Source organism: Psammomys obesus, unplaced genomic scaffold, assembly GCF_907164565.1.
Source record: "Psammomys obesus unplaced genomic scaffold, mPsaObe1.curated_primary_1811, whole genome shotgun sequence".
NCBI lineage: Eukaryota > Metazoa > Chordata > Mammalia > Rodentia > Muridae > Psammomys > Psammomys obesus.
Window position 1 is genome coordinate 25,744,662 of NW_026585797.1, and position 18,965 is coordinate 25,763,626.

The 18,965-nt window shown below is 41.7% G+C and overlaps 1 protein-coding gene across 1 annotated transcript in view; it reads right to left on the reverse strand.

The window, feature by feature from the left end:
• The window catches only part of Rnf217 (ring finger protein 217), a 110,810-nt gene that overhangs the window by 34,372 nt on the left and 57,473 nt on the right, over nt 1–18,965 (reverse strand). The window contains exon 2 of the mRNA XM_055599357.1: nt 6,098–6,331. Coding sequence (XP_055455332.1) covers nt 6,098–6,331 — 234 coding nt within the window. The remainder of the gene's footprint in view (nt 1–6,097; nt 6,332–18,965) is intronic.

Here is an 18,965-nt window from a genome sequence, read left to right on the forward strand (position 1 = left end):
TGTGTGTGTGTGTGTGTGTGTGTGTGTGTGTGTGTGTGTGTGTGTGTCGGGCAAAGAATGCAGAAATGAGAGCAAAGCATACCGCCACACCTCCACATTCATTGGGAAGCCTGAAATAATTTTGGCGTATATAAAGACATTGTCCCGTCGTTTTGAGCTGAAGGAAGGTCAAGCACCCTTTACCACACCTACTGGCTCAACAGCCTTCTGAAAGCACTTCAGTTATTTTCACCACACACACATGAAAGGGTGACCTTAAGGGCGTATGTGTGCAGCTTTGGGGAAGACGAATTACGCAGGGAGCTTGTGACTGTTACAGAAGGGTGGGAGGGCACTAAAGCATTAAGACACCTTCTCCAGGATATTTGAGTGGCTTCTCCTTCTACCTGGTGATGAGTCACAGCTCCGTGACTCACAGCTCACAGCGACTCACAGCAGCTGAGCTTCACCTTGGTGAGGAGAGAAGGGCCGTGATTACTTTTGCCTTCAGGAACCACAGAGGTGACTCTGAAATGTCCCCTGTGTTGACAGGCATGACCTTCAACTCACACTAGGTCAGAATGAAAAGGTGGCTCATTCTTAGTCTGCGCGTGGAAGGAGAAGGGATCCTGCAACTGAAGGACTCAGTCAACCACAAGTAGCTACTTCTGATCCTTGGTGGTAAACTGTTCCTCTCTCCATCTCTCCCTGGAACAATACAACAACTCTTACTTTTCTTCTCAGAAGCATGTTTTTGTTTTTATGGGTTTGGTTACTGTGGTGGCTGTTCTTGGAATTAATTAAAATCGAAGTGGCTGGGTACACAGGTAAGGGATTTTTCTTAATCAAATAATCTGAAGTGAGAAGACACACCTTTAGCCTGGACCTTTCAAGACAGGAAGAGCCACCTTTAATCTGGCCACATCCTCTGGTGGTAGCCTATATAAAGGACACGGGGGAGAAGGAAAGGTCGTTGCTTTGTGCCTGCTTGTTCTCGCTCTCGCTTCACTGGCAGTAGAGCTTACTTCTTGAGGATTCTGGCGTATACTGAAGACCGACTGGGACATCCAGCCTCATGGACTGAACAACTACTAGATTCTTGGACCTTCCACTGGGAAACAGCTAATGTTGGTCTATCTGGACCAAAGCCTGTAAGCTAATAAATCTCCTTTCTCTTTTCCTTTATTTCTTCCTTCCTTTCTTTTTATCCTTTTCTTTCTATCATCTTTCTCATAGATAAATGGATGGATACATTGTAGATGGATGATAGAAAAGTTATAAGTCTCTCTTCCTCCAATCTCCTAATACTGATGACCTGTATAAAAATTACTTCTGACCCATGGTTCATAGGTATCTCTCTGATGTCCCAAAGGATTTTTATACTTTCCATCATCAACATATTTCTAACTCAAGCACTTTTTCTATGACCTAAACAATCTACTCTGTTGCTCTTCTTCCAGGCAGTCAGTATCATCCCTCTTCTACTCCCATCATTCATCTCCTGGGTTAACGTTGACTCCATCTCTACTCTTTTTGACTCTATTCCCTTCTTAATACTTGGAGGTGTTGATTTTGCTCCCCTTGCCTAACAATAATGACAACAGTGGTTTCTGGCATGTGTGAAACCTGTACTATGTGTTAGTTATGGTGTCAGTCCTTTACATGGGTGATTTCATTCAATCCTCACTACATTCTTAGAGGTGATTTTCCTACCCCTAGGTAAAGATGTGTAAACTAAGCTCAAAATATTAGAGAAAATGTAACAGGCTGAGAATATAAATCACGATTAAAGCCAATGTTCTGACCTACTTTTGTAAAGTCGACATTTAAACAGTTAACGTTTTTACTCTTTAATGAAACCTTTCCCATCTCTCCTGTCTTTTCTTCTCCTGCACTTCCGGCACTTTCCACCCATATTTATTATTATTTACATATTGGCCATTTATTGTTCCCTTAGCAAGTAGATTTCATAAGCATGCTCAGAAGGTCACAGTTGCTTATCAGCAGTAAATGAAGTCAGCCTGGACCTGGCCTCCTAGAGACCAGGTGGAAGGAGACAACTACACAAATGTACCATAAAATCCCAATGATAATCTCTATGGAGACAAACTTCAGATGTGCAGGATGCATTGGTCCCTAGTTGTCATGTGAGTACATTTAAGTCATACTGATTTACACATTGTGAACTTGCTTACAACTCAGCAAGCATTAAGTATGACATCAAGGCATTAAAGGGGCGAGTTACACTAGAAATTGTTACTTTTAATCAGAAATGAAAGTCAGCCTTAAGAAATGGAATTGTGTAAATTTTTGATCTTATGCCATGAGTTACAGGAAGAAGATATGTAAATATTTTGGAGGAAATAGGAAAACTGATTTGACAAGTTTGTCTCGGTGTAAATTTCTGAAATCAGGAAAGCAACTATTAAATTTGGTATGAATTTGATGGTGGTTAGAATACAGCACACTTCATTCAAATTATTGCCAGATGCGAACTGTTAACTGGGGGGCTGGGAGGACAAATGAGCACCTGAGAGGCCTGATTATTGGTAAATGCTATATTCTACTTGTCCAATTGCCATCTGGTAAGTACAAAAGTTTAACAAATGACTTACAAAAACCAGAAATGAAAGGCCCAGATACGGTATTTCAGATTTCAACGTCATGTGAGAAGCACCCATCCAGTTAAAAAATGACATTTTTAATCAATTTCAGCCTGCTATCTAAGTACTTCTGACTTGTCAGCCAAAATCATAATAAATGCTCTGAGTTACTGACATCTTAAGAGCGAGATACTGTAATCCAATGATTCAAAAACAGTACTACTGAAATAAATAAACATGTAAAGGACTTGTTGACATGTACAAAACATTAGAAACTTTAAGCAACTTTTTTTTTATTTTTTACCTTTATTTTTTACCTTTTTTACCTTTGAGTACTTTGTTATACCAAATTGGAAATAGATTTAGTTATTGGGATAGATGATTAAAATAAATCAAAATTAAAAAAAGTTTATTTGCTCACCTCAAGTATCAAAACGTTAGTGCTAATTTATAGTGCTACCCTGTGAGCAGGTATGGCATGGGGCTTGCTGGAATGAGCACATCAATTCCCTCTGTAACCTCACTATGAAGATAGTTTTGAGCATGTAAATTGGGTAATGCTAATGAACAGCTTGGAGTTTAGTGATGAAGATGCTTTAACATTACACTGAATGTAGCAAGATGTACTGCTTCAGGAATTACTGGAATCTTGCCTCAAACTATGGACAGCACAGAACAGGGAGATTATGTTTCTTAACTGTTGGGCTTCTCCTCTAGGAGAACGAGCAGGTACAGCAAACACACTCATATCCACATGCAGTGGTGGCCTTGCTCTTGTGTAATCTGTCTAATAGCCCTGCTGTGAGTGATGCTGCAGTTTGGATCCTGAATGTCCTAAAGGCCCATGGATGCTGGTGAAGTTGGGTTGCTACGATGCTGCCAATTGATATAAAACCTTTAGGGGGTAGGACCTTTAGGGGGTGGGACCTAGAGGGCAAAGTTAGGTCATCATGGGTACATCCCTGAAGAAGTACTGAGACCCAGTCCCTCTACTTGCTTCCTCTGCCACTCTACAGGTTCCTGCTACACATCACAGACTGGGCCCCAAGGCAATACCAATAGCAAGTCATTTGACCAAAACCAGGAAGCATCATGCCCCCCCGTGTAAACATCCAAGGCTTTTTGTCACAGTGACATAAAGCTGGCTAACACATACTTAGCTTTCAATCCTTTTCTTAAACTCTGAAGATTTAAACTGCTTTATTCTGGACAACGTTTGTTTTGTACTATATTTCTGTTTTCCTTAAAGTAGCATTTCTTCTCCTGGTCCATTTATCTCCTGCTCCTTTGCTTGGCTACTAGCCAGCTGGTGGACAATGGAAGAAGCCTATTATTGTGATATATTATCCAAATACCTTTGGTTCACTCAAAGCCACACACACACACACACACACACACACACACACACACACACACACAAGTTAATAAGTTAGGCTTGTCTAACATGGTTTTGATAAAACAAGACATAATATTTTATTCTTATAATAATTGCACCTTAAATTATAGTACTTGTTACCCATTGAGAAGTAACGTTACACTTTAAATTACTTAATTATTTTCACTTTGATTCGATTATGCATTCATGTTTTAATTACCACAAATTTCATGACTGAGTATTCTTGTTTTATAGCTAGATCTAATTCTAAAAGTAATGTAGAAAAAATAAAATGTTCTAAGTTAGGGAAAGATAAGTTCTAAAACTAATCATTTCTTGACAACATTAATAAATTAACACAGTTGTGGTGGCTCCTCAAATAAGTCAAGAATACACAGCATCAAATAAAAATGTTCTCTCAAGATCCAGCGATTGCAAGGTATGATTTAAATTACAAAATTTCATAGTCTCAAAATGGCGTGCTTTGCAGAAGATTAACAAAAGCCTTTTTTCCGAGACTTATGTCCTAAAGAGACTGAAGTACAAAAACACTGAGAGTTGAGCATCTTCAAAGGCCACTAGTCCTGAGACACCTGGACTACCCGAGCAGGACTCTAGCCCACCGCTGCCACCGGGAAGGAGAGGAAACCACTCGCTAAACCAGTCTCCTTGAGGCTACAGGAGGAATAATGGAGTGGTGACGCTTCCAAGACAAAGCAGGGGAGCAGGGACTGCTCACCTCTCAAACCGCCACTTGCTGAGACGGTGAGGAAGGACCCCATTGCAGCGGCCCCACTGCCTCACACTGGCAGTCCTCTGCCCTGCTGCAGGTCAGGCTCCTAGTGAGGTGCAACACGTCCCGGGCTGATGGCACTCTTGTGTCTCAACAGGTCCCAGGTGGCATCCCACAGCTGCGCCCAGGATTCCTGTCTTTGGTCTTGCCCTATGGTGGCTGCCTCTAGACGCTGCCAGTCTGATTTCTCTCTGATGCCTACAGAATTACTTTCAAACCTGTGAACACATCGTACAAGACTTGGCCTGACTTGCTCTTACCTATCTTCCCAGGTGCCCCTCCCTTCCTTCCCCACCTATTTCCAACACACCCAGCCCCAGCCTCTGGGCCTAAGCACTGACTCATGCTTTCTCTGAAATGCTCTCCTTTGTATCGGCCAGCACAATTCCTTCTCCATAAAGCCATTCTTAATATCCTAGCTAGTGTCTACCCAAGCACTCTACTTACATACGTGGTGTATTACATATGTCCCTTTCTCCTCCAGATTGCATCTTAAGCAGACCCCACTCCCATATCTAGTTTATATGGCAAATAAAGGCTTGTTCCTAGTGAGAGATGTTGCCTTGTTAGGAGGCAAGGCAAGCCTTTAGATCACTGGGTCTATGCCTTTTGAAGAGAACGTTGGAACTCCCGCCCCTTTCCCCACTCTCTTTTGCTGTGCAATCACAGGATGAGTAGTTTTTGCTCAGCTGGTTCTCCTACATAGGTGCAAAAAGGACCCTGGACTAAAATGTCTTCAACTGGCCAACAGATAACATAAACCTTCTCTCCCTAAGTCGATGATCGTAGGTATTTGTTACAGAAACGGTAAACTGGCCAGCATACCTTTATGAAACTCTTTTGAAGCAGGGACTGCTTGTCACCTAATGTATGTAAATGCCAAGCACATAGCAACATTTTGTATTTGGCAAATAGTGAATGAACAATGTTTTATACAACTTTTTCCTCATTAGAGACAGAGGCTGAGAGAAAGGAAATCGAGACCACTGAAAAAGCCAAGCTCATTATTAAAAATAAAAAAATAAAAATAAAAGAAATAAGGCCCTAGTATTTACTTAGAACTTGGTAAGAGTGATGACTGTCACTCTAAAGCTTGGTCTTTCCACTGGGTCATTAAGAATTTCCAACATGATTAAAGTCAAAGAGAAAACATCAGTTAAATCCTCCAGAGTGATCTCTTAGCATGGGTCTCCCCAGATCATAAGTCAGAATCCCAGGCAACATCTGCTTACCTGGGGCTCCGGATAAGGGGTTAAGGGAGCCCAGGTAGTGCTCACTACCAGTCGGCCTATCATGGCTCCTCCCATCCTGTGACCTTTGACCTACCACTCCTGAAAGCGTGCTTACTTTGTATCTGCTTTCTGATCTGGAAGGAGTGGGGATATGTCCTTTTTTCTTAAAGGTTGTGAAGTGTTTGCACTGAGGACACGGCTTGGTGCTGGAGTCAATTCGGCCAAGTTCCAAGAAGTACTTATACTTGATGGAGTCTTCATGGGTTAAATTGTAGACAACAGTTGTTTCCTCCAGGAATTCAAAACACTCTGTGATTGGACATTTGATTTCTACTTGGCCAAGTTGTACCTATGCGAAAGAACAGATGGAAAAGGAAAAGAGCACTGGTTATTAAAGTTCTCTGTTTTTGTTTTTGCATACAGCATTAATTATCTCATGCTTTCAAGAAAAGGTGATCAACTATCTTTCCAGATAGCATAATCAATAGTAGTCATTTTGAAACCTACACTGAGGACCGAAAACTAATCATGATCTGTAGGATGCTTAAGTGTTCTCTGACAGTTATGTTTGTGAACTCATTTGGTGATCCACAGGCTCATTAAAGAAGCAAATAACCATCCTACTTTTTTTTTTTTTTTTTTTTTTTTGGAAACTGCACAGTGAGAAAGCACGAAGGCAGAAGGCCAGCTATAAGATATGCAGCTGTGTTGGCACCCTGGGACCTGCCAACCAAGAGGCGTTTCAGAGACGTCAACCTCACCACAGTGTTCCAGCCCTATGCTTTGAGCACATTTTTTTAAAAAGAGTGATTTTATTTTATTTATTTTATTTCTCTATTTACTTATTTGTTTGTTTGTCTGATCACTTTACAGGATGATCCCAGCCCTCTTCCTCCCCTCCTCCCAGTCCCACCCTTACATCTCCCCCTTCCCCCCTCCCCTTCTTCTTAGAGAAGAGGAGTCCCCCTCCCCCCTGCCCATGGGTACCAACACACCCTGGTACACCTTGTCATATCCTCTCCCACTGAGGCCAGACAAGACAGCCCAGCTAGAGGAAAGTGATCCAAAGGCAGGCAACAGAGTCAGAGACAGGCCCTACTCCCACTGTTAGGGGACCCACATGAAGACCAAACTGCACATCTGCTACCTATGTGTAGGGGGTCTAGGTTCAGTCCATATATGTTCTTTGGTTAGTGGTTCAATCTCTGTGACTTACCCCACTTGGCCTAGGTTAGTTTGCTCTGTAAATCTTCTTATGGCATCCTTGACCCAAAAGAGATTTTATAAGCGTTTATGTTTAATAACTATTAGTTTATAACAATCATAAGCCAAGATTAATGCTTTCTTTGGCTCTTCCCTGACAATCACATAAATAGCTATGATGTCATTGCAATCTTAGAAATAAATAGGAAAACAAAGCAAACACACTGGTGTAAGAAAAATGAGAAAAGTCTGGGTTGCTGAGATGGTTCAGCAGGTTCTGCTTCTTGATCATCAACCTAATGATGTCAGTTCAAGCCCCAAGTCCCACATGATAGAAGAAAAGGACCAACTTCCAAAAGTTGTCCTCTGACTCCACAGGCATACTCTGCCACAAGCAAGCCTCCTTCCGTACACATACACACCAAATGAATAAAGATAAAACAGTTAAAAATACATTGGTGTTGCTATGACATTGTAAGTACAATGATAAAATCTGGTTGCAACCATGAGCAAACTTATCAACAGATGAGTATTATGGAAGATATTTAAAAAAGTAAACCTGTTTGTGACACATTTTCGACAACTTTAATGTAAAATTATATGGTAATTTATACTTTAACAGTGTACTAATATGGCGGTAAAGGCATTTATTTACAGCTAGGCAGACTCCTCTACGTTATTATCATGTTATCTCATGGCTTTTCCTGGCATCACCGTGTCCCCCTCAGCTTCCTTCCACCTCTTACCTACTTTCTCTCAAGTTCGTGTGAGACAAACAGCAAAGCCGAAAGTGAGTGTAACTTTAAGAGTTTTATTTTTAGTTGTTCTCTGTGGCCATGTTTTTTCTCTTCTCCAGACCATGTGTCTCTCCCCCTCTCCACTTCAGTCTTCCTCCGTTCTTATCTCGTGTGGGTGGGTGTTTTCTGTTTCCCAGCATGTCAGAACAGCATATCAAAATCAGAGGGTTGTAACCATCAAGTGAGTTTCCGGCGTCACCCTTCGCCACATACTGGGGATGGCGTGTGGAGGACATTATGGTGCTGTGGCTGGAGTTTCCCTTCACTCCATTGGGAAAGAAACATCCTGGTTCCCCTTTATTCAAAGTCTACTTTCTTCGCCTCTTCAAAAAGGAGTCATGTTGACATTTTCTGTTTTAAGCATCTTCTGTCATGTTTAACATGACTGTCATCAAGTTCCCTTTCCAATTGCTAACCTTCTTAGTGTATCCTTCAGCTCTGTGGCCTTCTGGATAAATTAATGTTGCAAGGTATCAGGAGTAAACTAGATTTTCAGACAGAGCCCAGGTTGGCCTTCAGCTGCCTTCTTTCCCACTCAGCCACCTAAATGCTACACATGCCTTTACACCTTGCTTTCAACTATGTTTTACAGTAAATTATTTTAAGTTGTACCTTAAGAAAGCTATCTTTATAAGCGTTCCATAGAGACAAAACACCCCCAGAACACTAAGAGTTGGGTTTTTGACGTTTGTAACAAATGCTTTAAAATGACAACATGTTCCTTCCTTTAATACTCTGTAGACATTTGCGAAGCCCTGCTAGGAACCAGACACCCAGGAAATTGCTGAAGCTAGCAGGGCTGATCAGGAATGACGTAGGCACAGTCTGGACCCAGGGTAATGATGGTTTCAGCCTGACAGGGCAGTGTGGATTATCATCAAAAGTTGTGGGAGGCTTGGTCACGACAGACCTGAGAGGGTCAGACTAACCTTCAGACTAAGTTTCAAGTTGAGAGCCCAAGCTCAGTGGGAGTTAGCCAATGAGAATGAAGCTGCTCCATGTAGCCAAAAGGAGCAACACGGTGAAAGGCCTGGAGGCAAATGCAGATCTCTCTAGGGCAGGGGTGCTGTGTTCTAGTTACCCCAACTGCACTGACGTACACAATAAACATTCATATGAACTTAAGATCACACTCTTAAAACAGGGTTGAAAATAAGGCTGGACCCCAAAGTGTGAGTACAGAAGAGGCTGTAAACACAAGCATGGATCAGAGCACAAGGGCAGAGCATCACAGCTGAGGATCCTGGGCATTTCCCCCTATAAAGCAGACAAGAACTCAGCTCTTAGCACACAGAAGCAGACTTTTTCGCACTCTAGGGCTTAAAAGCCTGGGCTACCTGGTCCCAGCTTGAGGTCTGGATTGAACCTCCATCTGCTTTTGTATTTATTTTAACCATGTAAGTGGTAGCGATGGACGCAGCATTTTTATAGCTATCTGGAAGCAGTCCTGTCTTACAGAAATGCCATGCCGTTTGGAGAGCAGAACCATCCCAGACATCCCAAGGACGAGGCTATCTTGTTACTGGTTGAGCAGAGAGTGTTTATTACCTCACCACACTAGGATGCCATCCAGCATCCAGCTTCTTGGCTCTTTCTGCAAACCTATTCCATTTCCATGGACACCCTGTTTGCTGTAGTTTTCATGCTCTCTATTTTTTCTCAAAATTCCAACACCCTTACCCCATACCGCTGAGGCAGTGACTTCACACAGCATTTTACTGATCACCGAGAGATGACATCAGGTATATATTACCCAACTTCCCACTAGCAATTCCATCAGTTTGTCTCCATCTGGCCCTCTCTCTTCTGGCTTCCTTTGGCATAAGATGGAACTGACTTCTACAAGTGCACAAAAGTCCATGGAAAAGTCTTCTGAGAGCTTTAGTTTCCCAGCCTGCTCTAAACTTACATATTCAGAATCTGAATTATTTTCAGGAAGCCAATAATTGGCAGTTGGAACAATGACTCAAGCCTTTCAATTATTCATACTTCCTCCTAAGGACAACCCTCCCCCTCCTCATGTACAGTGTGACTAATGACCTAGTTGACTCTTGGCAGCTACGTGTGTATCGTTTTCAGAGCAGCTTTCTCAGAAGATTTATCTGACAAACATCTAGAGCAAGCAATGTGTATTCATTTATTTATCCAATATATATTTTATTTATTCAAGGAAACATTTAGAAAAGCCCTTTAACTGTCTTATAAGCAATGGTTGATAAGCATTAAGCTTTTTCAATAAATTTTATTTCGGGGTGGTATGTGGTTCTAACAGCATGTCAGACAGTTAGTCACTTGTTGGACTTCTGCAAACTGTGGGCTTCATAAGGTATATAACATGAAGGACTTCTTTAGAGATGGAAGGAGATGCCTAAGCTAGGCTTATTGGAAGAATTTTTAAAACAAAGATTATAATTTTTGCCATAATGGAGAAGTGGCAGCTTTCTACTGAACTTGAAGAGCCTGTGATAAAGTTTCCATAGGCAAAGGAACCAGAGACTGTGGTTCCCAGACAAGAGGACTCTGACACGCCTATGTTCAGAACACAGACCTGGGGATTACCTTTACTAAGCCTGGGGCAGAAACATGGGAGATTAAGCTAAAGTGTCAGGTGAGGTATGATCATTCAGGCTTTACTGATCATATAAAGAACTCTGGATTAAATTATAAATTCAATATGAGTCGCTTCCAGGTTTTAAGAGAAGTAACATGTCATGTTAAAAAAAAAATCATTCAAGCTCTTCTTGGAGAATGTACCATCAGGAGCCAAAAGTGCAGACTAAGAAAATAGCAGCTGAAACCTGGCTCCACCAAATGCCCAGGGAGGAGCTGCTGATGACAGAACTTGGGTCAGTAAGGGGCAGCCAGTATGCAGTGAATTTTGGAAGTGAGAGCAATTGGGGTCTTTTTTATATTGACAAAAATGATCTGTTTTTATGCTACACAGCATGATGCTTTAGAAGAATATGAATACACTGTGGACTGGCTGTATTTGGATGCAACATTTATTATTTTGTAGTGGGAACACTAAAATCCTTAACAACCTTCATGCTTATCATTGTTAACAATAGTCCCCTTGAATTTATTTTTCTAACTGAAATTTTGTATTCTTTGACCAGCATTTGCCCAATAGCCCTTCTACCCATAGCCGCTAGCCTGGATAATTATAGCTACTTTCTGTTTCTCTGAGTTCATCCTTTTCAGACTAAGATCATCTAGCATTTGCCTTTCTGTGTCTGCCTCCTTGACTCAATGTGTCCCTCAACATTTGTAATGCTGTTGCAGATGACGGGATTTCCTCTTATTAAAGACTGAACATACTCCAACATGTGTATGTGCACTTAAGCATAATTTCTTCATCTACTAATAGATATTTAGGTTGATTCTACATCTTAGCTCTTGTGAACAATGATGCAATAAGCATGTGGGTAGAGACAACTCTTTTACATGTTTTGTGTATATGTTATACACACACACACTCACATACGGGAATATATTTTGTGGTGAGTATTTAATTTGAGCGGAGCCATTCTTTCATTGTACATAATGGCTGTGCTTAATTATTTTATTTACTTTAAGTTAATCTTGGGGGATCAGCATGTGTAGCACATGTGGAGGTCACAGGACAATGTGCAGGGGTCAGTTCCCTCTACCCACTACGTGGTTCCTGGGGATTCAGCTCAGAGGATCCGGCTGACTGCCAAGCACCCTTGTCCACTGAGCCGTCTCACAGCCTGGCTGTGGAGATTTACATCTCCCCCACAAGAATCCAAGCGCTCTCTTCCCCCCACATGCTCTGCAATTTTTATCCTTTTTACATTTTATAGTAATAGAAACAAAGGTAATAGGTACCTAAAATAGATCAATCCATGAAACTGTCCTTCATGACCGAACCAGAAGTGATTAGTGTTTACAGACTTTGTAACTTCAGTTTGATGGTAACACTTTATTTAATACCCACCTTTTTTAAAACCTTCCTTAGGAATAATTACAAACATATGGAAAAAAATGGTAATAGGCACTATGGATCCTCAAGTAGTCCTTCTCTCATTTAAACAACTGTCAGCTTGTGACCAATCCTGCTTCCTTGGGGACTTGACTCATTTAGATCTTGAATCTTATTTTGAAGCAAATATCCGACATCATGTCATTTCATTCATAAATATTTTCATATGGTTCCAAGAACTAACACGTTCCTTTGCTACTATAACCATGACACCAAACATTTTCTCAAATGTCTATTAATATCAAATCAATGTTTTCAAAATGTCAGCCAACTTCTATTTACAGCACATCAAGTTCTGAATATTCATAAACTGACTTTGCCTTTCTGTTGTGTTCAATGCTGATGCCACTTCTTACATCACTGAAAAACATGTTCTCTGCCTCTTCTGAACAGGTTCATTCTTGTAAGAAAAAAATTACTTAACTGCAAAGCAATCTCTGAGGTGTCAGCAGGAGGTATGATTATCCACTTAACACCTGAGCTGGATGGCTAATTTGCCACATGAGAAAACTCAAAAGTAATTTAGTGGCTAAGGTGAGGGGGACCTCTGAAGTGCTGGATTAATTAACTAAATTCTCCAAAGAAAAGGACAGGGAGAGGTACAATCTGGAGCCTCAGACTCAATTTGTCAAGTGTTTAGTCTGATTTGGAACTTGGTTTTCAGTGCTAGCCATGAGACTGGGGAGTTTGCAGCCTTCTGCTCAACCGATGCCAAAGGCCTTCCTATTGACTCTTTCCAGACCAATGGAGACCGGCATCAAGTCTCCTTCAACATCCACTAACCCACTGAGTGCTGAGCAACACTGGGCAAATGCTTTCCCAGCTCACTGCTTTCAGCGTCAGAAACCACGAAAAGGTAGACACTCTAGGGGCACACGTTTTTACTTTTGTGTATGTTCGCATACGCGTACATACGACTAGAGCATGCATGCGTGTGCTCATAGATAGGTGTGGCAAGTGTTTTCACTGATTGCACTCTTTATTTGCTGAGGCAGGGTCTCTCGCTGAAGCACAGCTTGTTAGGTTTGCTATCCAACCTGCCAACTTGTCACTCTCTCCTGAGAGCTAGGAACACAGGCAGCTGCCACACCTACTGCTTTTTCTGTGAGGGCTACGGATTCAACCTCCTGCTCTCAGGCTTGCACAACCAGCACTTTACCTACTGAGGTGGTGCACATGGTGTTTCAATTTTCTCAGCGGCTTACACAGTATCCACCTTAGAAGGTTTTTGTTTTGTTTTGTTATTGTTTTCTATAATGAGGGAAATCATCAAGCCAAAAGTTCTCCCAGGGACAAGAAGGATCACTGCAAAAAAGACCATACATAGTAATCTGAAGCAAAAACACCAAACACATGAAAAATAATAAAGTAGAGCAACCAAATTAAAAAAAAAAAAGCATATCACCAAATGGAAAAACTTCAGTCGTAGGTGCCTTGCATGTAAATTCATTAAGCATTCAAGGGCAAAATAGCATTAATATTACACAATAACTTTGGAAGAAAAGGGGACAGAGAAAAGAAGGAAATCATTGCAGTGATTTCAGTGGTTGTTTAGCATAACTTAGCATAACCCCTATAACTTGCAAAGTAAGTTGCAGGAAAAACAATAGTGAGCAATCTCTTATATAGACACTGATGCAAAAACCCTGACAAAAATTAGCAAACTAAATTGACCAATACACGCGAGATATCAAGATAAAGTTAGCTATATTTCAGAAAATGCAAGGAACATTCAGTTGACGCAACTTACACATTAATAATACAAAGAAGTCTTTTTGGTGCTCTGTGTAGCACAGTGGTATTTGTCAAGAACAAGCACCTGACTAAAAATGGCAAAGGGGAGCTAAGAAAGTAGCTCATCCATTTTCTCAAAAAGACTTGTCAGATAATGAAAGCTCTAGACAGTTCAACACTGGAAACAGTGGGAAACAGATGGTTGCAAAGCTTCAAGGAACCAGAACTGCATCCCATGGCCTCAGCTGCTATGTGTGAAGTGACGTGAGCCCTGATGATGTGCACACTGATGAAGCTGATTTTGGAGCACTGACCTAACTACTGAAGACGTTTCGGGCAAGACTGTCTGATTCATTTCTGTGGAAAGGATCTTACCTAGGGGAACAGAATGTGTTCTATGGTCAAAAAAATGGACCTACAGACCACCCTTAAATATTACATTGCTTTTCGGTTGCCCGTTAAGACCCTGTTGCTGAAGATGCTTTATATGAGTCAAAGGATACAGAGAAATCAAGCCGCTACCCTCGTGAAAGTTTCATCAGCACTGGCTAGCTTTTACAACCGCCTCTTATGCTACTGGAGAAAACAGTCTTATCCAGCTGTGAACCCTGGTAGCTAGTCATTATAATAATGACTGGCATGACAAGATAGGGCCTCTAGTGCAATAGTTGCAGGAAAGTTATGGGATTAAGCAACCGCTTTCTGCTTGGATTTAAAGCCCATTAACACTGAGATAGAAATCATGCCTGATACCATTAAATGGGCCAAAAACCTGAATGTGGTTAAGTCATTGGCCCTTGGGAAGAACCTAATATTATTCTGCCAAATGGACACAGAATTAAACTGCAGCTCCCTCATATAGGTCATGCATTTTTCAACTCTCATCAGGGAAGTTTCTTACTGCAGCAGATGGAGATTAATATAGACCCCTGAAACTGGTCAACAAGCAGAGCTTGAGAGACTATGGAGTGCTCAGCTCTAACTGGGACATCTGTATCATACCCTGCCCCTCAAGGGTCAGGGATCACCTCAGAAGAGGGGGTAATAAGAATTTGAGAGCCAGAGGCAATAACTGTCTGTAGTGGAACAGTAGTTGCAGGCCACAGCAGAGCTGTTGCACACATCGCCTTATGGCAGCCATGACTACATGCACAAGACTTGGATGACAGCAAGCCAGCCAAAATCTCAGCACGGAAAGGGAGAGCTCATTAAGTTACACCCTAGCTAAGGAACTACTGGCAACTGATGATGTCTAGTGTCATATGGAGAGTCAGTTTTCTTCAGGGATGAGAGCCCTGTGAGGCTAGTTATTTGCTAGTACATAGTCCTACACCCTTGTACATATAGGAACTCAGCAGGTTTTTTCTTAAGGAGCGTATGAAATTAGGTAAGAGAAATGGTTGAGGGGCTAGAGATGAAATTGGATTGGAAGTTAGGGGGTGGATTTAATCAACACTCACACATGCATATATGGCATTCTCAAACAGGAGAATGTGTGGTTACAGTTTTTGGTAACGTTAAGCCTATACACAGCTACTGGCTTTATCAATTCTGCATTGGTTTTACAAAAACACAATAACCAGTGAGGAAGACCACCTAAACTCAGCAACAGGGCCTAAGAGTACACACAGATGTCTTGAAAGAAGAGGTTAATACATTGCCTCTGGCCAGCACTGAGGGAAAACACAGGAAAGGCTTGCCTTTGGGATTCTTTCCTTGGAAAAGAAGAAGTGCTGAAGGCTAGGTTTGAATTGGGAAAGCTCCTGAAGCTTCATGGTGAAAGCAAGGTCTGGAGAGGGTCCTGCTGCTGAGACAAGTGCCAATGCTGGACTTGAAGCACCAGTCCAAATATCTATTTAAATTTCAGAATTTTAATAGTGACAAATTTAAAAAAATTTTATTTTTGAAAAAAATGAAAATTAAGAGAAAATAAAGGAGGAAAATCATTTGATCATCACACACAGAAAAATATCTGATTCATCCAACATCCATTCAAGAGAAGATCGTACCAAACTAGGGTTACGTGGAAATTTGCTTAAAGTGTTAAGGAATAGCTATAAGAAAACCAACAGCAAACACATTGTGAAACATTGAAAGTTTCTTCTCCAAGTTGGACACAGGACAGTAATACCCAATGTCAGTATTATTCAACTGACTGAAGCTCATGATCAAAGCAAGATGACAGAAAGAGGAAATGAGAGTGAAACCATTGGAAATGAAGAACTCGAATCCCTCAAGGCTGGCAGATTTCATGATCGGCAAGTTCTAATAGAAAAACTACTAGAATTAAATGTGACTACAGCCAAATACAAGATCCTGCACAGGCTGCTCCTGGAAAACCTGACCAGACTTGATAATAGGAGTCTAGAAAGGAGACACACACACACACACACACACACACACACACACACACACTAGCTGGGGCCTGACAGAGATGTATCACCACTAGCAGCAGCAGCAACCAGAAATCCAAGTGGTCATTTCATGTGTCTGAATCAGAGGTGGGCTGACCTTACACAGCTGACCGGGGTCTCTGTAGGAGGGCCATCTTGGGCTGCACTCATCTGGAAGAAGGAAGTTGTGGTTGATGGTTTCTGTGTAGGCTGTCAACATTCAGGCCTGGACCAGAGGAAAGCTTTGCCCCTCCCATAGGTCTGAGGCACTGGGGATGTTGACATAGCTGTGCCCATGTCAACAAAACAAATTCCCTCAGGACTTTATCCACTCCTTGCTCATTCATTGAAGGCTTTCTCCACTCCACATAAGCAAGTATGTTAAACAGGTCAGCAACACAATGTTATGTACTGCTATAAACTGGTTTGAGAAATTAAAGATAGTGTTCAAGAACCAGTGACATTTTAGATGATGAAAATATTTCCAGCAAAAATAAATGTAACAAATTATCTTGTCTAGAAACATTTGAAGTATTCCGAAGTCAAAAAGGCAGCAAATGACATACTGCATTCTGGAACTGGAAGATTCAACACTATATGATATGAAGCCAGCCCTGTGAGGAGCTGGAAACTCAAGTTCAGTGAAATTTCTAAGAGTTTTCATTTTTCATTTTGTAGGGAAAATAGGCTCAAAATTATAAGATAATTTGAAAACATATATGCATAATCACAACACTTTCTACTGTTTGTGCTCCCCAAAGCTCATAAACTGACATTTAATTACCATTGTAAATATCAGGAGATAGGGCCTTTGGACAGCAATTACATCACGAAAGCACCCTACGAAACAGACCCCAGGGAGCTGCTTCTCCCCTTCCATGATGAAAGGACACACTACAGACACAGGCAGTCTCAGGGCTCAACTTCAGAAGTTCCGGTTCATGCTCACTTTGGGCCGGCAGTTAGAACAGTAGTGCAGGTGACAGGAACATGTGGCAGAAAAGTCTACATGTGGCATGCAGAAAGTGAAGAGCAAGGAAGTGAGCTTCCTAGTATATCCCCTTCAAGTACATGTCCCCAGTGACCTACCTTTCTTTCGCTCAGTTGCATCTCCTAAGGAACCCCACTTTTGTATAGCGTCACAGGCCAGGAACCAGTCTCCCACATGTAAAGCCTTAGGAGGTTTTCAGTATCTAAAGGAGAACAGCTTCCAGCTTTATTTGATTATAAAGGCATGAAAGCACTAAGTAAACACTCGATCAAGAAGGACACAGCAGTAAAACTTGTTCTACAAGACTTAAAATTCATCAGGGAGCTACAGGAATTACAATGGCGTGACGCGGGCATAGAACAGTCACTGCTGCAGTGAGCCAGAAGGGAGGCCCGAACAGGACAGAACCCACTCCACCAGGAAGCTGAACACGCTATACAGCAGGGTGGTAGCCAACTCTCTCAATAACCTCATCTGGTCCTTAAATATCCACTCAAATTAGTCTCAGACACACCCTTTACATGGGGTGGGTTATAGTTATATACAAGAAAGGTGAAAGGGGAAGCTTCTAAAGACACTCAAGAACACTTTTGGAACGGAAAGATTTCTTACGCGTGACAGGAAAGTATTCATTATAAAAACAGGTCAATTAAAACTTACACTCACCAATAAATAGTTAGGGTGGTGGAAACAGAATTGTAAGATGGCATTCACAAAATAGAAATGACATGTCTTACAAAGAGTACAACCAGCCCAGAAAAAAGAAAAAAAAAAAAAAGTCAAAGGACATGGGAGGATTTCAGAAAAGATGACACCCACACCCCACATGACCTCAGGAAACATCAAGTGTGCTCCGCTTCATGAGTTTTTAGGGAAGAACCACAGGGGCAGGCACTTCAGAATCAGCACAGCAAATGCTCTCAGCTCTTGAAGATGCAATACATGGGCTGGGGAGAGACAGCCCCGTGGGTGAGGAACTGGCCAGGTGAGCATTGAGCACCTGAGCGTGAATTCCCAGAACCCACTTGTGTGGAATATTGGTGCTCCTATGCTACGATGGGAGGCAGAGACAGCCTCCCCAGATGCTTGTGGGCTGGGTAGACTGGTACATTCAGCAATGAAAGGAGAGGCTTTATCTCAAGACAGAAGCTGTAGCCAACACCTGAGATTGTCCACTGACACAGTGACAAATACATACTCACACAGCACTTTCTCACTCACACACACACAAGCTCACACACAGGTCGGGGGAAGAGGAGGAAAAGAGGAAGGGAGAAGAGATAGAGAGATTAAACAAATTTTAAATAATTAAAATAACTATAGAATTAATGGGTTAATTGGATTTTAGATAACCAGTTCTAAGTCCTTTCCTACATGCAGCTACCCTCCTGTATTATTAAACGTTTCCCTCTTCACCCTCTGAACTTTCATAATCACTTATTTAAGTAAATTGAAACATTAAGCTCGTGTGCTGTAAGGTTTTAAATCTTCATGGTTCTTTGACTGAGAAGTGGAAGCAATAATAGGAGGACCAGGACTAGGTCCTAGCATCGCCCTGTTTCCGCTCACCTTTCTCCAGAAGATGGGTAGCTCCTTCTAGAGACTTTCAAGGATGAGTGAGAAATGCAAGGATCTACCCTGTCCTCCCCACTCAAATGTTTGTGAATAGTACTTGTCTTGCTCTCCTCACCAGGCAATATATCCTACAGCTGTTTCTATGTTAAGGTAAGTAGGTTTCACTGTTTTTTCATAGCTCCCAGTACAGGGTACCATTTCACTGTACCCAGCCACCCTGCCCTTATTGATATTTACATTATCCTTAGTACTTTGCTGTGTCAAACTTCTGGAACGCATAGTATTTT